This window comes from Ursus arctos, unplaced genomic scaffold, assembly GCF_023065955.2.
Source record: "Ursus arctos isolate Adak ecotype North America unplaced genomic scaffold, UrsArc2.0 scaffold_15, whole genome shotgun sequence".
Lineage (NCBI taxonomy): Eukaryota > Metazoa > Chordata > Mammalia > Carnivora > Ursidae > Ursus > Ursus arctos.
This window is the reverse complement of record NW_026622819.1, coordinates 57,419,550-57,442,810: the sequence shown is the minus strand read 5'-3', so window position 1 is coordinate 57,442,810 and position 23,261 is coordinate 57,419,550. Positions and strand designations below refer to the sequence as shown.

Here is a 23,261-nt window from a genome sequence, read left to right as displayed (position 1 = left end):
TTCCATTCTCCAGCTAGGAGTCTGTGGGCAAGTTATCTGGGTTCCTGGAGCCTCAGAGTCCTCATCTGTAAAGTGGGGCTAACAGCAGAACCTACCTCAGAGTCAGCAGGAAGCTTAGAGGAAATGATGGGGAAATCATAGTACGCACTGAACGAGTGTTAGCAGTTCCTGTTATTTTATGCAAAATCCCAATGAGTACAGTTCTAAGTTTTTACTGATCATGCTATCTTGCCAAAGTGTGTGGGGGGGTGATTAAAGACTAGAAAGGCATGGGCTTTGGAGCAAGAGAGAGTCGAGTTCTAAAGTGGGCTCTGCCTCCCACCAGCCGTGGGAGTGTGGGCAAGTCCCATCAACCCTCCAACCCTGTGTCCTCATCCTTAGAAGGGGAAAGAACTAGCTTTTGGGGAGTGCTAGGTTTGAAAGGAGGCAGCCCACACAAGCAGTCTGGGGCTGTCCTTGATGCAGATAGATATTCAATACTGATTTGTTCTGTTCCCTCGTACATAGGTTCATTTGCCATAATCATTACCCCAAAGGGCTACGGGAAAGAAATCGTGTTTATGCACAGCAGACCGAAACAAGATTACACTCCTCTGAATATCTGCATTTTCTTCCCCCATGCTTAAAAAAAATCTCTATTAAATAGATTTGTAAGAAGGCAGATTCTGGTGAGGAAGGCTTTGTCTCTGGATACAGCTACTCTCTCGGACAGTTTCTCCCAGAGATACCCCAAATACTGTAATGGAGGACATTTTTTAAATAAAACAGCAAAGCTTCCTTTACAGGGATGGGCTTAAAGCCCTTGGTATAGCCGAGCCTTATCTGGCTTAATCAGTAGAATACATGTTCAAGTCTGCTGAAGCCTACTTGGAGCTTATTTTAAAATGTGATGAGTTTTATATTTAAATCCATAGTGTAACTTAAAAAAAATAAAGAGAAGAGAGTGATGGGTGGTGGTGTAGGCAACAGATAGACGTTGGATGGGTCTGTATCGTGTGTTCCCATTGTGCCCATTACCGAGAGTGGATTTAGGCTAGGAAAATAGGAAAAGCGAAGATCCCATGAGAGAGGGAATACAGTAAGATCTGGTTATTTGCCCAACCTTCTGCTGAAGCCGCAGGCCTCCTAATAGCAGAGTCAGCCTGCCTGAGAATCTGCAGGGAAGGAAGGAGGGAGCAAGGATGGAGGGAGGGACCCATAAGTAAGCAGGCCGTTCCTGGACCCCTTAAAGAATGTGACCCAGCCTCCCCACAGAACTGTTACAATGGCAGGTCTGTCTGCAACATGTTCCTTCCCTCTCCCATCCATGGGCTAATCCCTGTCCAGGTAGCCAGTCCTCCCCACAGGAGAAGTGCCTCCCTTCAAGTGACGGCCACTCCTCCCCCAAAGCAAGTGCGGAAAACCTGACTTCCCAGCCCAGCTCTACATTACATCTGCTCATGTGGCCCTTGACAAAACCCCCTCTCAGTGCCTCGCTTCCTTGGTGGTAAGAAACGGGGATAATCTGTGTACCACAAAATAATCGTGGAGCACAAGTAAAATACTATATGTAAAATCATAGGGGGTACAGGCTGAGAAGCGGGGAGACCACACTAGGCCCTCCCACACGTGCTTCTCCCCGAGGCCTGAGATGAGGGTGAAAGGCACCTCCCTGAGCCCCAAGACCCGCACCTGGCTTCTCACGTGACAAGGACAGAACTTTTGGGGGTCTGGCTCTTGGTTCAAAGAGGCTGACTTAGGGGTGGAACCCTGTTTTCCTTTAAAGAAGGATGAAATCCATTTGCAATGACATGGATGGAACTGAGGGATTATGCTGAGTGAAATCAGTCAATCAGAGAAAGACAATTATCATATGATCTCGCTCATAGGTGGAATCCAAGAAACAAAACTGGTGAACATAGGGGAAGGGAAGGAAAAATAAAGTAAGATGAAAACAGAGAGGGAGACAAACCATGAAAGACGCTTAACTCTAGGGACCAAACTGAGGGTTGCTGGATGGGCGGGGGTAGGGGGCATGGGGTCACAGGATGATGGGCGGTAAGGAGGCACGGGATGTCATGAGTGCTGGGTGTTCTTTGCAACTGACGAATCACTGAATTCTACCCCTGAAACTAGTAAAGCAGCCTATGTGAACTATCCTGAATTTCAATGAAACCTAAAAAAATAATATAAATAAAATAAAACAAAGGAAGAAATGCAGAGCAAGGGCCGGAGCCAGAGTGAGAATGTGCACTGGGTGCCTGCGGAGGGGCTAAGATGGGGACAGAGGACAGGCGGGTAGTGAGGCGGGTGGAGAGCTGCAGGGGAGCGCAGAGCTGAGCAAACAGACTTCGCCTCTCCTGGGCCTGGGAACGGGTCCTGTCGTCCTGGGAGGGAGCAGTGTGCCCTCCGAAATCCCAGTCAAGGGAGCAAGGCCTGGAAGAGGGGGAGAAGGAAAGCTCCTTAAAGCTCCTACTGTGAGAGCTATGGTGAGCAATGCATTTGCACGGTAAGCCTGTGAACACGACAGGAACACCTGTGACAAGGGAGGCAACAGAGGGACAGTCCTGGAGTAGCCTGCTCTTCCTGTGCTCTCTGGGCTCTGGTACTTCCTCTCCTGTTCCGTTTCCTGCTGCCCTGGCCTTCCCCCTCCTCCCTCCCTGCCCGCCTTTCTTTTTATACTTTCTTTCTTACTTCTCTGTGACCAGCAAAGTTGATTTCAAAACGCAATGTGGACCTCCACTTGCCCTTGGTAAAGCACAAGGAACCACCGAAAAGGAGACCATCTCCTCCTCCTCTCCCCCATCTTTTCCCCTATCTCCTCCCCCTTCTCCTCCCCTATCTCCTCCTCCCCATCTCCTCCTTGTTTTCCTCCTCCTCCTCTCCTCCTTATCCTCCTCCTTCCTCCTCCTTCAAATTAAAAAATAAAAGTCCAAGAATACTAAGAACAACAAAATTGATTCATAACCTTTTCAGACTATAAGAATCGCCAGGAAACTGGTTGGTGTTACTGCCCCAGGCCTCACTCCTATGGGTTCTGCTGGGTTAAGCCTGCAGTGAGCCCGGTAACCTGTGTGTAATTCCACAGTCAGGCTGGCCAGGGATTCCCTCAGCAGGGCTAACCTTCTCACTTTGCTGGGGAGGAACTGGAGCCTCGGGCGGGCAGACGCCTTGCCGGAGGTCATACGGTAGGCACGGCTTACGGGGCAGGATGTCGCAGTCAGACTTGGGACAAGGACCCACATTGCGTCTTCCACCCTTCCACAGGAAGGGCCTGTGACCGAGCAGTCAGAGACTGGACTCCGTCACGCAGCAAGCTAGGACTGCAACAGCATGGGACCCACCTTGCTGCATGGCTTGACTTCCTGTCAGAGGCTTCAGCCCCGATTCGGGGGCCCGTTTATCCCTACAACAAGGCAAAGCAGACAGAACCATGTCTACCTGCTGCCCAGCGCTGGTGCTGAGTGAGGCCTGGGGTTTGTGGGGAGGAGGAGGAATGAGTCACCTCCGGCCACTCACTGTCACTTGGTTCTCTGTGGGTGTGAGAGTGGGGGACAACTTTGAAGGTTCGCAACCACCTCCCCGCCCCGTCCCTCAGCGGTGCTGCCAGCCGGCCTGGACGGCGTTCTCTGAGGCCAGCCAAAACAGGAGGGCCCTGGGAGCCCCTGTCTCGCTGCAAGCTGGCCTGCTGGGCCCTGCTCTGCATTCTGTCACCTCTTTGCTGCTCTTTGGTAGGGCCTGCGGTTTGACATTTCCTTCCTTAGCCAGTTAGAGCCCCAGAAGCCTCCAGCCTGGCTGCTAAAGATACTGGTGAGAAGGGCCACCGCAGAGAGTAGGAGGGCTCCTCAGGAGCAAAGCAGCTCTGTGAGCTGGTCAGAGCCAGCCAAGCTCTTTGGGAGGGACCGTTTGAGGGGCAGCCCCACCCCACTTTTCCCGGGTCACTGCCGAAATGTCATCTCTGTGCGGAGGCCCGCTGGTTTTCAATCGCGCCCGCACCCCACCCATGCGTTCCCGCCCCCGCCCCCACCTCCATCGCATGTGTGTATACACAACACTCACCTAGAATTTCACTTCCTGAAACGTTCATTGTTTGTCTCTTTCCGCTAGCATGAAAGCTCCTTGAGAACAGGCCTTTGCTTTGTTCATTGAGGCATCCTGAGCGCTCGGCTGAGCCACCGGCACTTTGAAGGCCCTTAACGCGCACTGTTGAGCAGAGGCAGGCCCGCGTGGGAGGGGCTGCTGCGGCCACCACGGCCTGATCTGCCGAGATGTGGGCGCCAACAGGGCTCCCTTGGTGGCTCTGAAGGATCCATTCCATCCCACATGTCAGAGGAGGGAGGAGAGGGACTCCCCTCAGCTTCTCAAAATAATCTCGGAAAGGAAACCAAAGAAGTGTGACACGAGCGCTCCGGCGGTGTGGTCTGGAGGCCGCCGCTGCCAAGTCCCCACTCCTGAGCTAAAGCAAATCCCAGTGGTGACATTACAGGGGAGGACTGAACCTTACCCTCTTTCCTTCTCCTTCCCTGTAAGGCCCCAGTGTGTTTATGAAATGCATCCTGTCTTCTAGTGAGGGCGAAGGGCTCCGAGCAGCCGTTCCCTGGGACCGTGGAGAAGTGGGGGGTGGGAGCCTGGGGGCGTGATGAGGGAAGCAGGAAGTAGTGGGTTCTAAGGACCACCTTTGCCAACTTAGCAAGTTTGTTTTAGGCCAGACTTGTTACCTTGAGATGGTCACTTAACGGAAGGAATGTAGATCCCGGCTCAGTCTCAGATGGGCCACGGGCTCCACGACCTGGGCTCCTGGGCAGCTTGGAGCATAGAGGAAATTAACACAAGGCCGTGCTAGGTTGAAAATTAGCTGCCCTGGGAATTAGGGAGCCTGGCTTTGCGGTGGGTGTGTTTTGTCAGGAGGGGTCAGCTTCATCACTAACCTACTCTGTGAGCCCCTGCGGCCTCATCTATAAAATGACATTGAATTAGATCATCTTTGAGGCTCTTCCAGCTGCTTCCCTGTCTCTAGGAAATACTGAGCCCGTGTACTAATGAGGGTTCCCTTGGTCTCAGTAGTGGGTGCTAAGGAGGGCTGGCGTCTCCTGTCCTGGAGACTTGAGAGACACCGTGGATTGGACACTGACTGCTGGGGTGTGCTTGGGGGGTTGTCCTGTTCGTGGAGGCCCTCCGCGTTCTGGGGTTTGAGGATTTGCTAACTCACAGCACCTGAGGACTAAGAGTATCGCCAAAGGTCCTGGCCGAGGTTGGCCTCAGGACATGGGTGAATCCAGGAGTCTCCCACTCTATAGGATGTATCCTGATTGGGAAAGTTTCTCTGAATTTTATAAAAATCCGCATCACCGAGGAGGAGGCAAAGGGGAGGAGGAGAGGGATGAAAGGAGAGACAGACCAAAGAACAGCTCACCAGAGCTCCTGTCAAGCTCTACAACGAGCAGCTAATTCCTCTAGGTTTCAGAGAGGGTCTGGGGGTTTCTGGAAGCCTGACATCACCACAGGGACGTTAAACCAAGAGTCAGGGGACCTCAGCCCCAGGAGCAGTAAGACCGTAAAATACACGGTGGTCGAATCCAGGTTGTAAGGCTCCAGAATTTCAGAAAAGGGGAGCCAGGTGAGAGCTGGCAGGTCTTCCCAGAGGGTCTTTAGGTTCACTGAGGAGGCCGAGCCAGCACAGAGGGCCTGCTGGGCAGGGGCAGGCACCGGGGAGCCGATGAAGGTGGCAACTTCTGGGAGGAGGTGAGGAGCAGTGGTCCTGTGGAGGGGACTGGCTGGAGGCCAGAGGACGAGGCTGGTCAAGTTCGGCCCGGATGTCCGAGGTTATGCAGATCAGGGAACTCCAGGACTAAGGAGAAGTTTGGACTGGGGGAGAGACGATGGTTTTGTCACCTTATCTGTCTTTTATCTTGTAGGATTCTCAGTAAGTTAAGTCAAGAAATCAACAAGAATGAAGAGAGAAGGAGCATCTTCACACGCAAGTGAGTGGGGGAGCCAAGAGTCTAGTGACACTGTAACGAAATCCAAAGAATTTTCAAACCCAAGTTGAACCCAAGCACAGGACTGTTTTTGTCCCAATTTTTGACCTGCAGCACCCCAGGGTCTTGAAGCTGGGGCCAAGGAGGAGAGGGAGAGTTCTTTTACTCTGCCTCGCATCCTGCCCCTGGGTCTGTGACTTCAGGGGAACTTCCCCTAAAGAGTCAGGCAGTCATGAGCTCCCAGTTACACCACCAATGTGACTTTGATAGTTTCCAGAATTTTCGGACAGCCTGGCCCAGGTTGCTAAGCAACAAGGACACCAGTCCTACATGGTGAGCTCTACCCCCTACTGGGGGCTCCTCTTGCAGGGCTGCATTGAGGAAAGAGGGAGGTGCCCCTAAGCCAGTAACATCATTAATGCAATGCTGTTTGCCTCTGCAGACCCCAAGTCCAGCGGTTTCCTGAAGAGACAGGTAAAGGGCTCAGGGGTGGGAGTGATTGCTTTAGGAGGAGACAGGCACTTCAGTTCTTCTGTCTGCCGGTTCCTGGGGTCCTGGGGTATTGTGCAATCGACCTTATTCACTAGTCTGTCAGGCAGTACTTTCCCAGAAAGAGGTTTGGGTTCAACTTGAGAGCAGGAGAGGTGTTACTATGCCAGGCCTGGCTTACGGCCCCTGCTTAGCTGGGAGCCTCTACAGATCTGAGCTGAGGAACTGTGTGGGGAAGCATGGGAGGACCCAGGCTTTGACTGACCACCTGAACAAAGCCAGTGCCCCTCCATCTGGATCTTTAAAGCTTTAAAGAAGCTTTAGGGATCGGTCCCCAGGGTCTGTGTATTTTAAAGTCCTCTTGGGTGACTGTTCTGTGGTGAAAGGTTGGGAACCACCACTGCCTTCTGATAGAATGAGCTGCTCAGGTGGTAATTCTAGAGCTGATACTAAATCAACCCCCAGGTATGAGGAAGGTAGGATGAAGGCCTGGGATGGGCGGTGGTCTGTGAGTACATCATATGGGGTGCTGCTTTGACTTTCCTTCTAGAGGCTTCTTTTGGTACTGATGATGGTGTTATCTTCTTCCACAGAGAGCCATGAAGAGGACAATGGGGGCTGGTCATCCTTTGTGAGTATGGTGTGGGCTCTTCTACCCTTACAGTGGTTTGCAGAGCACCTTTGTAATAAGGAACTAGCAAGATGCCAATATTACCCTCCCCCGGGCGTCGTAAAATGTGTTCTCTAAAGGTCGGATACTAAACATTTCCAGCTTTGCCAGCCACACGGCCTCTAGCTCATCTACTCACCTCTGCTTTTATAGCACAGTACTAGCCATGGATGACCGCTGAACAATAACGTTTGGCCGTGTGCCAAAACAGACGGTGGGCCAGATTTGGCCCCTGGGCTGGAGTTTGCAGATCACACCATTGTTTACTATTATCACCCCCACAGCAGGGCCTTCGCAAACTCCCTCCCCTAGATGGTATACACTAAAGTAGCTTAAAATAGCTTTTCTCATAGACTTAAATCCCCACTGGTGACACAGAGGGAAAGGGATTTCGGAATCGACTATTAGCCCCGTAAAGATCTCAGGGAAAGTCCAATCCAATTGGGTTTTATGTTGGAGGGGTCACAGTGACCCCTTTCAGAGTCTGATGAACTCAGGGTATCCTCTTCCCGAAGACTGCACTCAGTCACTAGGCATAAAGCCGGACTCTGGCGAAGCACTCGATCATGGCTGGGAGCCCGGTGTGTTCATTTTACAGATGAAGCAGCTGAGCCACACAGCTAGTTAGAGGCAAGGCTGGGACCCAGGTGGCCCCATCCTCAGTCTAGTGGTCTTCCTGGTAAGCAGCCACCTCAGTGCCTTTAGGAAGCAGGTAAAACATCCCTCGTCCTATTGGGATTCTGGCAAAAGGAAGCATTGCATTTGAAAAATGCCGGCTAAGTCTGTGCTTTCTATAAGAAGACAAAGGAATTGGACAGCTTTATTTTGTACAAAAGGGAAAACGGACCAGCGTTTCCCCCAAACTGTGTACAGGTTTGCACAGAAGCTGCATCTTTGCCCCTACAAAGGGCCATGTGGTCCCTCCTTGTGGGAGCCCAGCCCAAAGCTAGGGTCTTTCACCCTCTCCACAAACACAGGCTTTCCAGTAGCCACTGCCTCTAACGCTCGTGGGTTCCAGTGCACCCCCAGCCCCGCACAGGGCGCCAGGGGGGCAGGGGTGGCGACAAGGCACCCAACCATGTGAGTATTTTATAGCACGGATGACGTATGCACACAGCAGAATGGGATTAGGAACAAATACAGGCGTGCAAATTCAGGAGCCAAATCTTCAGGGAAACTGCTGTTCTAGAAGTGGAGAGGAAAAGTCTGTTGTTGGGAAAGGCTTCCAGAGTAAAGGCTGGTAGAAAGCAGGAGCAAGGGGGCCGGGGTGTGTAGGCAGAGATAATCTAGGGATTCCTCTGTCAGTCAAGGGCACTGAGTGGGTCTGCTAGGGACACAGGTGGAGACTGCTATCCCCAAGTCCCCTGACTCAGGGGTTCCATCCCCTGCTCTCAAGTTATAGGAACACAGAAGACAGGATGAAGTCTTTCTTGGAGTTCAGGAAGACACTCAACCTCACTTTGCCTTCCAATATTTAAAAAAACTTTCCTCAAATCAAACATGAACACAGGAATCTTTCAACTGATCAACTTAGTCTTTCTTAAGTCACGTAGCAAAGCTATGAGGGTTTCTAGGCTACTGGTACACATCCTTCCTCGTCAAAATGCGACCTCCCACAAGCTTCTTTCCTTACTGCCCTTGACTTTAGAGGACTGCCCTGGGCTCATTTACACCCCAGATGACTTTGGCATGCGAGCGACGAGGCGCCCGTCCTACGCCGGCTGACGGGACCACCTCTGCTGGGGAAACCATGACGGTGACTGCCCACTTTCATGCGCAGACTCAAAGGCAGTCACTCAGTCCCCAGGGTGCACTGTCCCCGGGGCCCACAAAGAAGCACAGAAAATACAACACAAAGTTTAAAATTTAGCAAAAGAGTCTCTTCCAAAAAAGCAGCTTCAAACTCAGTGTCAGATGTCATGAATAATAAGCCGTTGTTTCTCCACACTCAGCTCTCAGCCACAAGAACCAGGCAGCCCTGACTCTCCCCTCTTAGACACAATTTAATCTGCCTTCTAATTAACAGGCTTTGGTTATCTGGTTTCCCCATGAGCATGGCCTTCCTCACTGCACTAGGTTATAACGAGCACAGGCACACCAAGAACAGAACTGACAATTAACTAGCGGCATCGCAAATGCTCCAGGAATAAAAAATGTGTTTACTCAAAACAGAGCTGGCTCTCCCACCCATCTATTCCTGTGCCCTCCTCCTTTCTTCTGCTTTTCTCTCTTGTGCAAAAAGGTGTAAAGGAAAACGCACTCGCCTCGTGGCCCTAAAGTCCTCGATGGAGGTTCCAAGTCCACGACTCGCTGGCCCCATGATATTGCACTCCCCAGCCTCAGTGTCCTCCTCTGTAAAATGGGAGTGACCTCCCACGCCAGGACCGTTGTGAGGCTTGGCAGGGAGAGAATCGATGCGGGCGCAGGGGTGCCACGGAGCCTCTACAAACTGGTTGGTCCCCATCCCTGTGTTGGCAGGAGGAAGATGACTATGAGAGCCCCACCGACGATCAGAATGGGGACGACAATGATGACGACTACGAGTCGCCCAACGAGGAGGACGAGGCCCCCGCAGAAGACGATGCGGATTACGAGCCACCGCCCTCCAACGATGAGGAGGCCCTGCAGAACTCTATCCTGCCGGCCAAGCCTTTCCCCAACTCCAACTCCACGTACATCGGTAAGGCCCTGCGGCCCGGGCCGGCCGTGCTGACACCAGTGCCCATGCGGCACAAAGGAGCCCGCTAACGCCAGCTCAGCGGCTTCCCGGGTCTGTGTGGCTCCGGGCAGGTGACTCCCCCTCTCTGGGCCTCCATGTCCTCATCTATGAAATAGGACAATAAAAATGTAGAGCACAGAGGTTTGCTGGGAGGATGATACCTATTGCAGACAAATCATTGCCCGTGGTGGCTGATACCAATCCTGAACTACCACTCAAGGGTATTGGGCAGTGATGACTCATTTTGTGTGGGTCTTAGGTACTCACGAGTACCTTCCTGTTTCTCCCCAACTTTCAACCAACTCCTAGTTACGTGGCACTTCCACCCACAAACTGCCACAGTAAACATATCAGTACTAAGGGGGTTTGACCATCACTCAAGAAATTTAAACAGTATTTAAGATTTTTACTGTCAGTCTGTTCTTATCAGCCTGTTTCTCTCTCATTCATTCATTTCTCCACTCAACAACGACAGGTGTCCTCTGGTGAGCTGGGCGGCATTCTAAATGCCGAAATGGGAAATGGTCAGGAAAGAAGACATGGCCCCCGCCTCGTGGGTCTTACACGCTAGGAGTGGTGGTGACAGAAAGTAGGCTTCTGCACACTTGCACTGCAGAGTGTCACAGAATCAGCGAGAAAGTTGATGATCTAGCCCGTGAACCAGTGGATACTACTCATCCTTTCTGCTGGACAACACTGTTGCCATGCGAAAGCCCTTTCACAAACCCTGTGTCAGCATTTCGTTTTGTCTTTTTAAGCACACCGTATGATACGGGGAAGAAGGATCGAGCCTGTTTCATATACAGGGAAATGGAGGCCCAGAGAAGACACGGATAATTAAGTCATTGAGTGCCTCATGTGTGCCAGTTATGGAACCACAGAGTAAGACAGTCCTTACCCCCAGAGATTTCATAGTCTAGTGGGTGAGGTGACTTCAAACGCACACAGCACCAATGAGTTAATTAAACCATGATCTATAGAAGACAAGTGCAGGTGACAAGGCTGGGGCATATGCCAAGTCTGGCCTTGCTTCCCTTAAGATAAGAGATTTAAGTTGCAATTTCACAGATGACTGCGAGTTGGCCGTGGAGTGGAGGTGGGGATATGGAAAGTGAAGGTGGATATTTTCCACCTCAGGAATGGCCATGCAAAGGCCCTGTGGCTCGAAGGAGCATAGCATGTCAGAGGTGCTGAGAGTTGGTCAGTGTGGGTGGAGAGGCATCAGATTAGACCAGGCTTGCCCAAGTTCTGAACCCCCTTCTCTGTGGAAGAACAACACCGCTCCAAGGCTGGGACTCCGGTGAGGCAACAGAGGCCCCCAGGGCACAGAATGTAAGGAGGTCCTCAGTCACAGTCCTGGCCTGGCCTTTCCCCCGTCACAGGGATGGGACATGGATAGCCTATCAACTTGGCCTAGGGTTGCTTCAGTGGGATCAGAGTTCTATGAGTTTCTGTCCCAAGCAAGTCCAAGTAAGCAGTTAAGAGTCTGTGGATCCGGGGCTCCCAGTTGCCTCAGTCAGTGAAGCCTGTGACTCTTGATCCCGGGGCTATAAATTTGAGCCCCATGGTGAGTGTGTACAGATTACTTAAAAATAAAACCTTACAAAAAAAAAAAAAAGTCTGTGATTCAGTAACAAGAGTTGGTGACCAGCCCTTCCCTTTAAGCCAAGGGAGGAGCAAAAGGAGGAAGTGAGAGGGGGAGATCAGTCCAGAGCATTTGTGAGGGGAAGGAAGAGGACCCAGGACATGAGCCAGGAGGGCCAAGTTAACCCTGCCCTGGCACCTGGGTGTGTGTGTGTATAAGAGGGAGTGTCTGTGACACCCGGGCGGGCTGGTCTTGGGGCTGGTGGGGGTCTGCGGGATGGGGCGCCCCCCCCCAGCACAGAGGTGCTCAGAGCTGGGTGCGGGGCTCTGCTGTTCCTGGACAACTCACCCCGCCTTGGCGTGGCATTTCTGCTTTCATTTCATTACCCTCTTGGCCTTGCTCTTCCGCAGACCGGCCCCCCTCCAGCAAAGTCCCGCAGCAGCCGCCCGTGCCCCCCCAGAGACCGATGGCAGTGCTCCCTCCTCCGCCCGTAGGCCGGAGTCACACGGTAGGCCTCCTCGCCTTCTTCCCTGGTGCTGTGTCCACTTTGATCCTTCCTTTGCCAGAGAAAAGCCTCTACGTCTCTTTACCCAATGCTGACTAGTAAAAAAAAGATTATATATAGGCTGGGAACGTGCAAACCCAAGCACTCGCAGTGAGGGGGCTTTGGGGGTGACCTACAAGTGACGTCATAGTGCATGTCATCGGCATTTTCTTTTTACCCCAGGCAATTTAAACTACTTCAACAATGAAGTAGTGCTATTATTTCCCACCTTTGAAATTAATAAAAACTGAAATAAACTCGAGGGACCAAGGTCAATAAATGGCCCCTACCGCTATCGCATGGGTCCCGAGCACCTTCTCGCCTGCAAGACGTGCGCCACCTGCTGGCCAGAGGCGGAAATTCCGCGAGCCGGAACCCCGGGGGGCGGGGGGTGGGGGAGAGACAGCAAACCCCCTTTCCCCTTTCTTCAAGCTTACAGCCTCAGGTCCTATGGGTCAAGTTAAGTACCCAGAGAGACCCCGAGAAATTCAGGCTAATGTGTCCATAGCTGGAAATGTGTTTTCTTCATAAGGGATCTGAGCACCTCGACAGCAGTGGCAATTGCCAAAGTGTCAGGGCTGCAAGGAGGGAGAGGATGTATTTTCCCCAAATCTCAAAATGCAGACCACACCATAGTTGGGACTTTTCATCTAAGCATACATGGCTTCCTCCTGTGTGCAGTTGTCTTGCAAAGGGGGCTCAGGGAGCTGAATTGAGCTACAAAGATTTTGCTTTGAAACCTGAAGGCCTCTACCTCCACTACTGGGATGCAGAATTCACTCATTCAGTCAACACATAGCTATTAGCTGCTACTGTGTGCCAAGCAGTGTTCCAGCTGCTAGGAATAGAGCACGAACAAGACAAATAAGGTCCCCGCCTTTATAAAGTTTCCATTTTGGTTAGGGGGAGGCAGATATTAAACAAGTAAACAGATGTATGCACAAGACAATTTGAGTAGTAATGTGTGGGTAGGGGAAAGAACATTCTAGGCAGAGGGAAACACAAGGACCGAGATGAGAAGGAGGGCATGAGCTTAAGATCTTGCAGGAACTCTAAGAAGACACTTGGCGTGGGAGCCCAGTGGGCACTGGAGAGAGGAGTCTAAGAAGGAGCTGGAAGGTGGACACACAGCGAGTTTTTATTGTGTTCCTAGTGCGATAGGGGCCACTCGAGGGCTTGGCAGGGGAGTGACATGCTCACTCCACGCCATGCAGATAATACCTCAGATGAAAGAGTGCAGGATGGGGATCTCACGGAAGAGGTTATTGTCCAGGAGAGAAATGGCAGGAAAGTGAACAGAGTCAGACAGATTTGGGGTGATAAAGCCACTAGGACTGTGGATGTATCCTAATGAGATGTTACCTAATATGTGGATCTTTTTTAAACAGCCACTCCCCCCACCCCAGCCAAACCACGAAGAGCCTAGCAGAAGTAGAAACCATAAAACAGCAAAGCGTAAGTACGGGGGCTGCCCTGTCTTGCCCACCGACCCACCTGTTCCCTCGGCCCCAGCCAACTGCTTTCTTCTTGTAATTGACTTCAGTCTTTTTCCCTTCCAGTCCCTGCTCCTTCCATAGACAGAAGCACGAAACCTCCCCTTGATCGTTCATTAGCCCCGTTTGACAGAGAGCCCTTCGCACTAGGTTGGTATCGCTCCATTTGATACATGGTGACCATGGCCAGTGTTTATAGAGTGCTTGCGGCGTGATCTTCACACGCATCACCACAATCATGATGGTACCCTGACGTGGGACTCTTAGCATCATCCTCATTTCATAGACCAGGCAACTGAGGCCCAGAGATAACTTTCCCAGATGACTCAGCTACCCAGCGATGGGGGTAGAGACTCAGCCCGAGATCAGACTGACTGCAGAGCCCCTGCTGTCAGCCCTGTGCTGGGCCTGCTTCTTCGTGGGTGCCGTGGATGCCGTGGGTACACGTACCCCATTGTCCTCCCACAGGCCGGGGTAGGAGGCATCGCAGTGCAGAGGGAGGGCCTGGGCAGAGCCAGGAGGTCTGGGAGAGCTGTTGTCAGCTGCCTGAGCTGCTGCTGAGCAGCTTACTGACCACAGGGACCGTATGTGTTCAGAGTTGTCTCCTTATTTGTAAGGTGGCCATTCTGTAAGGAGACGATGCTTGATAAAACTCCAAGGCGCTATCCAAACGTCAGGGTTTTCATTGTTGCACATGTGCAGTTGACCAAACTGTGGGTATCCCACAGTCCTTTCCCCCCAGAATTGGCCCAATGTGTTCTTGGAGTATGGCTACCTCTATATAAAGCGATTTTCAATTCAATTCTAAAACTTAGCGACCATTTATTGAGCACCCACTCTGGGGCAAGCACTTTACCTACCAAAATTTACCTACATTCTCCTCACACCAACCCAATGAAGGGAGGGTGTTATTCCCCTCATTTTGCAGACAATGAAACTGAGCTTCAGAGGGGTTGAAGAACTTTCCCATATTTGCATAACTCAGTGTAGGATTTGAACCCATGTCTTTCTGACTTCAAAGTGGGTGCTCTTTTCCAGCCACATCGTGCTATAGTTGGAGACCCTGGAGTTTCCTTGCTCTGGGGTAGGGAGTTCTGGGGAAGGAGCTGGGAGCCTTGCAGGAGAAGGAGCCCCAAATCCCAGCCACACCCAGCCTTCCTGGCCGGCACTCTGAGCCTGGCAGCTCGGCTTTTGTGGCCTCAGGTTCCTCTCTGTGTGCAAATGAAGTTCAGTTCTTAGATTGAGGCTCCTGCTTGCTGCTCTTTCCCCGACCTGGGCCATGGCTCTGATGACTCATGCAAATCTCTGTGGGCTGTTTGAGTTCAGCGTGGTCTGCTGCAGATAGCTGTTCAAATTACGTGAAAATGAAGACAGACAGATTCAAGTTCAGACCCCAGGCCTGCTTACTACCAGAAGTCAAGCATCCGAAAAGTAGAATACTGACATCGAATCCTTCAGAGTCATCACCTGAACAAAACTTTCCTTTTAAAAGATTCTTTTTCTAAAAAAGCTGTTTTTATTTTTTTAGTTTTTAAAGGTTTTACTTATTTATTTGACAGACAGAGAGAGAGAGAGGGTGAGAGAGCACAAGCAGGGGGAGCGGCAGGCAGAGGGAGAAGCAGGCTTCCCGCTGAGCAGGGAGGCTGATGCGGGACTCCATCCCAGGACCCTGGGATCATAACCTGAGACCCCCAGGTGCCCCAAAAAACTGTTTTTACGCTTCCTCTGACAATACCTGCTCTTGATTGCTTCCTAGTCCATGATGTTTTGAGAGTACTAACCTCTTAGGATGCGCTCTTAACGGAGACGGTGCCCAGAGAATACGCATACATCCAAAGAATCTTTTTTTAAAAAGAAAATCTACTTAAGCCTAAGAATATACATCTAAGTTTTCTGGGTAACCTTGTAAAGCAGGGTTCCCATTCTAAGCCCAAGTTTTATGAATAATATACATTTCTTATACCACCAAAACTGTCTCCCACTCGACAGTGAGCTCTTCACAGTAGGACCAGATTCTTAGGACCTGTCGGGGGCCTGGGCTGTACATGATGTGAAAATCGTATCGTCATTCACTGTGGGCTGCACAGAGGTATGGGAGGGAGGGAAAGAAAGCGGAAGTATCTAGCAGTTGTCAGCTGCCTGACCCTGCACATAAATTGTGACCTGATCCGTACAGCAAACCTATGCATTTTTAACCTATAATCCTCATTTTACAGGTGAGGAAATTGAGACTCAAGGCCTTAAATGACTTGCTCAAGGCATACAGAATTTGCTTGTAGACCTGGTTTAATACAGTTAAGATGTACTTTTTATTGCACTGAAAACCTAGGGCAGAGTTCTCAGGTACACCTAGAACTTCTTCAGGGAGCCTGCATTTCGTCCGTTCCAAGAAAAAAGTAAAAGGAAGAAAGCAACAAAACCCAACCAAAATTAAGACAAAATGATTTGCGTCCCACCAGGAGTATCTCCTGAAATGCTCTTCCGTAAATTAAAAGTTTTTCCAGAAAGTAAGTGTAATACTTCATGTAATGTCTCATGTAACATGGGATTGGAGGCAAATTAACTCCTCCGGGGCAAATGGGTTTCTTTCAGATACAGGAATAAACTTAGGCTATACAGAGAACGTCTTAGTCAGTGAAAGAGGCATAAAATCCCAAGAAGACATTAATCCTTCTTACCATCAGTTGCATAAAATCAATTGTAAAGAAGCACCGGATCCAGAATACTGTTTGTATGTACGCAGCGCTGTGTGGCCTTGGGCTAGTCACTTCATTTCTCTGGGCCTGTAAAGTTGGGCGCTGTACACGGGCATCGTCCGGGGCTGACGTCTATGGTTCTTCGGTGCTCACACTCCCACAGCCCCCTCAGGGCTCGGACTCCTGGTTTCACGAAACTATGTTTTAATACCTTCTGCTTAGTGGATAGAGTATTCAAGGCCTGCGTGCTGTTTGTTGTTCACAGGGAAGAAGCTGCCGTTTCCTGACAAGGTAAGCTGCCTCCCTGGTTCGTTTTGTTTGTTTTTACTTTTGTTTCACTCTGTGTCTTGTGTTTATTCTTTGAAAAGTGCTGAGGACACTCACATCTCTTCCCTCCTGTCTTACAGCCCTTGGCGCCCGCGGGAAGGTAAGGTGCATCTGTGTGAGGGCACGCGGGGTGTGCCGTGGAAACACGGGAAAGTTCGTTCCTCACGCCTCCTTTCTCTCAACGCAGCAGGCCTCTCGGGGAGCATTTACCCAAGATGCCAAAGCCTCCTTTACCGCCAGCCGCCGAAAGGCATGACAGGGGTAGCCCTGTGCCAGGCAAGAAGCCACCTGTGCCCAGGTAACTGTCTTCTGTCGCTTGAGGTTGTCATTCAGAGCGGTGACGCCAACAGCCTGCCTCCCAGTAGCCTACAAGGGACCGAAAGTCACGGGTGCTCTGCGGGAGCCGGGGATGGTTTCGCTGCTGGGGCTTGAGGAACTCTGGCTTCTTGGGTTGGATGTCAAGTCCTGGGTCCCTTTGAAGATGACAATGATCTAGCAAAGAGAGGAGTGGAGAGATGCTTCATCAGGGGGATGGGAATGGTCGCTGTCTGTGGAGAATGTCTCCTCCACCAGTCGAACCCGTGCTCATGTTTTCCTTTCATCTCGGTCCATGGGAATGGTACCTGCCACTTCATTTGTCAAGACAGGTAGCAGAGAGGACATAATTGGGAGAGGTTTTTAGGTCACCGTAAGTGTCTTCTTCACTGTTCAGCCACATTTTATAATGGCAGAATGCTGAAGTCGGCTCTAATATTTCTAAATTTCCTGTGAGGACTTTGGGGGCCTGTGTACCACAGGCATAAATGTACCTGGGGTCAGGCTCCACCTTATTACTTCCTAAGGACATAACCAAGGCCTCTGTTTTTCTCGTCGGTGTCATCGGGCTTCATAGCTCTGGCTGTTGGATTAAACCAGGGCCACGGCTAGAGGGCACCGAAAAAATCAAGTTAATATTTGAATGGATTTTTCGTAATGGAATCTTATAAAAAATCAAAATGAATATAAAAAACATGTAATGAACAAAATATCAAAACCTTAAATAAACACACGATGGGAGGATGCCAGGTGAAGCGTCTGACAGACAGGAGGCATTCAATATATTCCTTCTCTCACCCCCCTGTCCCAGGAGAACCTGACGTGGGCCCAGACACACAGCTGCCTGTCATAGATCAAAGGAAGCTGTCACCAGATCTGTCTGACTCGCTCGTGCATCTGGGAGAAGTCCCAGAACAGTAGCATTTTCCAGCTGTCTCCCCTTCACCTGAAGGGTGAGCCCCGAGATGGCTGTTTTAAGGCATCAGCAAAGGAGAATATCACCTAAAATGTTCTCATTTGCTTGGAGAAACATCTACTCAGTGAAATTTAATAGCTACTAAAGAGTTAGTTTGCTGACTAAACCTTTTTTATATATATGTAATTATTTGCTGCAGTAGCTAAAAGAATAAAGGTTTGCCTAGCTCAGCTCGCAACGGTGACAGAACATTGAGTCACCAAACCTTCCCTCCACCCCTGCTCCCTGGCTTTTCTGCTGGGTTGTTTTTTTTTTTTTTTTCCCATTTTATCACGGCTCAGTGGGTTTGATTTCTCATTATTAGAGTAAGTGAAACTATCTATATTCTGAGGCTGGCTCGCTGGAACTCTTCATGCTCAGTTCTTTTTCTTTGCCCGAATTCATTTCAGGCATGGATGGGGACCAGACAGAAGAGAGAACGTAAGTACAAAATGCCGTTTGGTAAATGCTTGGAACGGGGAAAATCAGTGCAGGCTCTGTGGATCTTGGGGCCGTGCCTTTCCCAGACTTCTTTGAAGCCCAGTGCAGGGAGCAAGGCCTGCACACAGTAGGCTCTTAAATACTGGTGCCTGTTGGGGCCTCCGTCTTTTCCTCCTGCCCGCAGGGCTGCACTGCTTAGCTCTGGTTCCTCAGGGAGCTCCCAGGGTGGCTGGGTGAATCATAGCCCCACTCTCAGGTGGTAATTCGCAAGGTTAAAGTAACCGTGTTCGGAGGGAAGGGTAAAAGGAGGGAAGCCCAAGAGTCTGGGCCTTGCAGCAAAGTTTACAAGGTCTCTGTTTTCCCTTTTAATAAGTCCACGACCTGAATAAGAGAGGGAATAGCAATTATTGAATGCCTGCTGTGTGCATGTTGGCTAGCTAGCAACGTTTGGATGAAGAGCTGTTTGCCTGGGAAACAGCAATGAAAGTTTTATGTCCAGTTTTACCAATGAAAATCTTATGTCCCACAAACCCCATCAGTTTCAGGCAAACTGGGACCAGCATAGTTGGTCACCTCAGCTTTACACGTTTTGCATGTAATGACCCTATGAAGAATCACTGTTTCTCTTTTATTAAGAGGGAATCAATACTCACAAGGGGTAAGATACTCATCACAATTTGCACAGCTAGTGATTAGCCGGCATTGGAATCCAAGTCTGTCTGATTTCCTCTACACTATAAGCCCTCCGAAGGTGATCACGCCCCTACCACTGTTCAAGGGCTCAGCCCACAAGAGCCTGCTGTCTTGTAGCTCTGTGCTAGATGCTGTGCTGGTTCGGATACAGTGCGAAGACATGAAAGACAGACCCACGCCCAACATGCGAAACAGCATGTGATCATGGAATGAGCTCTAGGGGTGGAGGCAAGAAAGTAATTGATGGGACTTGAGGAGCCAGGGGTGACTTCTTAGAGGTGAGATTTATGATGTCATTGAATGATGGGGAGAGCACAGAATAGACTCGTCCTAAGAGAAAGCCCAGGTGCATTCCAGCCTCAGGAGTGTCCCGAGCAATGGCAGGTGGGCGACAATGCCCATTCACCCTATGGGGACAGCAAGGACAGCAGCTTGGCTACAGAGCCATAGGACAAAGAGGAGACAAGGTTGAAAGTGAGGGTAACATTATACTCTTGATGTTCCCAGTCTCTGGAAAGGTTGATGCTCATGTCACGAGAATCCGAGAGTTGTAGAAAGAAATATGACATGGTTGCAATGGTGTTGAAGAAGGATTGCATCGTGGGCACTCACTGGGCCCGTGTGTGTTTATTTATGCAGCGTTTTGCTGGGACTCCCAGTTGGCCAACTGGGATGAATGATTGTGGCTATGACACTTCTTATCTCAATGGCAGGACTAATGACAGCTAACTTTCACTGAGCGCTCCACATATACCAGGCACATGTCATAACCAACTCGGTCCTTGCAACAATACCTTGAATAAGGTGGTCTTTGTTCACCACCGTGCTGGCCTATCAAAACAAGTCCAGGTTGGCAGTTAGGGCCCGCTGGTCAATGGCGAAATCGGTTCGCCTCTTGGAACATCACTTCTCATCGGAGGAGTACAGCAAATAGCTCCTTCCTTGCCTGTTTCACAGGTTGCCTGAAGATAAGTGCTGAGCAATGCAGACAGCTTGTAAGCCACAAGATACATAAGTAAGGTGGAGTTGCTTTTAAGGGGCATGGCAGAAAGAAGGCTGAGCTTTGGGCCAGACTAAAGATTAGGGGTCGAATCCATTTCTGTAACCCTTGGCAAGTTAGGACTCCTTCCTGAGCGCCACATTTCCATTTGTAAAATGAGGATGTTAAATTTTTAAAGGGCTAATAGGAGAATTGGATGAGACATTGTGTATAAATCTTTGGGGCACATTGTAGAGACTGCCATTATTATTGTGTCTTTAGGCCCTTTTGGACACCTCAGAACCTATTTATTCTGAGAGCCTCTGTTTGGAGTGTCCTCAGATGATTGCTTGTATTAAGAAATTATGAACCACTTAGCAAGCTCTACTGTTTTCCTCAATATATTTATTATGGAGACACACAACTGCTAAAGAAAGAGAGACATTCATATGATTGAGAAATGCAGTTCTTTTAGGAATTGTGTTTTGATGATAGGCTAATACCTTTTTTTTTTCTTCCCCTTATCAGGATGAAGATGATGGTATGTTCAGAAAAAAGCTTTCTTACAACTTATAAAGCTTTCTTACAACTTATAACTCATTCTTTCATTTTTTTGCTCGGACATTCACATGGAATTATTTAGTACAGACCCCATGGAATCAATTATAATTGTTAAATTAGTATTAAGTAGATATATATCAGTTCGTATACTGTATTATTTATCTGGGTTACCAAAGAGAACTGCTATGTTCATAAGTAATGGTGCAAACGACTTAATGGTACAGCAAAATTAAAAATTGCGTATAGGGTTTGATAGAAAAATTTCTAATATTTATGCCTTCTAATACAGGAAAGGTTCACTAACTGTAGATAAATGAGACAGCATAAAATTTGGCTTACATAAAACTTGTGAATCATTGCTGAAATTCATATGGTTTCCAACTGACAATTTTCTGCCAAGATAGCATTTCAAAAATGAAAAAATAAAATACATGTACATTGTAGAGAATGACGTAGAATGGCAGCATTTTAATGCACCCCAAGATGGCAAATTATCTAGAAAAACCTTGGGGGTGGGGTTCCATCCGACCACTTCATAATCACATTTGATCTTTTGACTAGCTGTTTCTAACTTACTGGGGAGGAGTTCTGGAAGGTTCCTGTGACACTTGGATCCTGACGATCTGTTTTATTTTTCCTTCCCCCCCACAGTGCATCAAAGACCTTTGCCTCAGCCCGCAATGCCCTCCATGAGCTCCAATACTTTCCCTTCCAGATCCACCAAGCCATCGCCCAAGCACACCCTCCCTACACCTCATATGCCTGGAGCGTTCTCTGAAAGGTCTGTGGTAACGTCATTCTGTGCTAACTTAACATCACACCCAGGTCCATTGATAAGAACTAACATTAGGTGGTTTGGGGAAGAAAGAGACGAGCCAGTGGTAGTCAGGTCAGAATATTTTGGGTCTTCAGAGACAAAATCAATCTGAGCATAAACCACCAATGTGTTAATCTGCTGCTATTCTTGGAGTCTCTGTGCTTGGGGTTGGAGGGGTCCAGAACTGACGGCCCCATAGTCACCAGGACAGAATGGACCCTTGGGCAGTAATGGGGAATGCTTTCACTTTGTGAATTAAAACAAACACTCAGGAAACCCAATGAATTTAAGTACTCGGAGTTCATCCAGATCTTGGATGAGCAGACCTAGCAGCTGCTACACCTTCACCGCGTAGGCCCTAGTAGGCCCGGTTTCTTAACAGCAACAATGTTTCTCAGGGCCCACAGTGAGGCTGTCTGGAGGCAGAGGCAGGAACAGGAGAAAGACACAGGTCATTTCTCCCTAAATAAGCCCAGGAGCTGCCCCCTGGTGTCCTTAGAGCTCCCAGGCCTTTGAGTTCATTCTCTCCTATGCAAAGGGAGAGGCCCAGGCCCCACCTTCAATATGGGAGGAAACCACCTGCATGGCCTCTCTAGCCCTGCTAGATATCTAGGACTCTCATTTTTTTTCATTGTCCCTGTGTGCCTCTTGCTTTGATTTTCTTCTGTTTCTTCTCACTCTTCTAGCTGTTTTTCTTCTGCCATTTTCTCCTCCTACTCCATCCCTCACTGGGCCCCAACCCTGTCCTTCCTTCGTGCTGAGGACCACTCAGCGCCATTGATGAGCACAGCGGACTGACGTGGTTGGGCTAGTGGTGGGGAAATGGCTGCTCAGCACGGAGCAGGCAGCATTTCGGGGCCCCCACCGGTGCCTCCTCCCACCCCCATCCCTGAAGATACTGTTTCTGTCCACTGCAGCGCCGCCGGGCCCTCTCTGGGTTTTTCATCCAGCCACCCCCCTCCCCTCGTGGAACATCAGGCCCCAGGATTCACTGTTCCCAAACTCCATGCCCATTCATATATGTTCCTAACCAAACGAGATGTCTTCTCCCCAGGGGACGTCTGCCATTCTCTAAACCCAAAGGCCTTAAACTGCAGCCAGCTCTTAAAAATAAGCCTCAGATGCCTTTTATAGGTTGTTGTTGTTTCGACTTTCAGAGTCTGTTAACATTTGGGGTAGTCCACCTTGGGGCAGGGGTGAGATGTGCCCCATCAACCCCTCATCTTACTCAGCTGCCATGGCTTCAGGGAGGGTTGGTAGTTGCAAAAGCAGCAGCATTTTCAGTGAGTTGCCCTAACCCAGCCCCGCCATCAGCCTCTTCAGCCCAACCCACCGTAAATCTGCTCTCTTTCTGTCTCCGCAGTAACAGTGGTTTCCCACAGAGTGCCTCCCTGCCGCCATACTTCTCTCAAGGTTTGTACTCTGGGCTCTAGTGACCTAATCCCTGCCCTCTAGGCAACATGCCTCCATGACTGGATTCCTAACCATCCCAAAGCCTGTTGGCAAAGGTTTGGTCATTCCCTAAAGGCCAGAAGATATGTTTTCTCATTCAATATTCAATTCCGTTTCTGCCGTGCCAGGGCTGTTGGAATGCTAGGATGCTACTACATGAGACACACACACACACACACACACACACACACACACACGGCCTCAGAAAGGTGGCCTTGGCCTTAATCTTCACACAGAGAGCTTTTCCTCCCTGCTGTTTTTATATGGTGCTTGAGATGATGGCTTGGCGTTCTCTGTAGCTTTAGGTTTCTATAATGAATCTACCCTTGAATTGAGAGTGGAGGACCATGTTTAAAATACAAATTAAGAGAACCCAACCCCCCAAGGTTCTGATTCAGGAAGTCTGGATGAGGACCTGCATTTTTAACACCTTCTCTCGGTGTCCATGATAAGTATTTGCTGAGAGTGCTCTCAAACTTTAATATGAATACAGATCACCTGGAAATTGTGTTGAAATTCTAATTCAATGGGTCTGGGGTGGGATGTGAGAGTCTGCATTGCTAGTAAG

General features: G+C 49.7%; 1 protein-coding gene across 5 annotated transcripts in view; it reads left to right on the top strand.

Annotated features, from left to right (window-relative positions):
- LCP2 (lymphocyte cytosolic protein 2) overlaps positions 1–23,261 on the top strand; it is a 44,250-nt gene that overhangs the window by 13,116 nt on the left and 7,873 nt on the right. Inside the window, exons 4-16 of one of the 5 annotated variants that reach the window (XM_057312317.1) lie at positions 5,895–5,960; positions 6,400–6,431; positions 7,040–7,077; positions 9,595–9,796; positions 11,831–11,928; positions 13,353–13,419; positions 13,524–13,607; positions 16,419–16,444; positions 16,561–16,580; positions 16,668–16,778; positions 18,161–18,212; positions 21,076–21,205; positions 22,605–22,654. In XM_057312317.1, the coding sequence (XP_057168300.1) occupies positions 5,895–5,960; positions 6,400–6,431; positions 7,040–7,077; positions 9,595–9,796; positions 11,831–11,928; positions 13,353–13,419; positions 13,524–13,607; positions 16,419–16,444; positions 16,561–16,580; positions 16,668–16,778; positions 18,161–18,212; positions 21,076–21,117 (838 nt within the window). In that variant the 3' untranslated portion in view covers positions 21,118–21,205; positions 22,605–22,654. Of the gene's footprint in view, positions 1–5,894; positions 5,961–6,399; positions 6,432–7,039; positions 7,078–9,594; positions 9,797–11,830; positions 11,929–13,352; positions 13,420–13,523; positions 13,608–16,418; positions 21,206–22,604; positions 22,655–23,261 lie in introns of those variants that run through there. The other 4 variants (XM_057312316.1, XM_057312314.1, XM_057312313.1 and 1 more) reach the window with 4 other exon arrangements.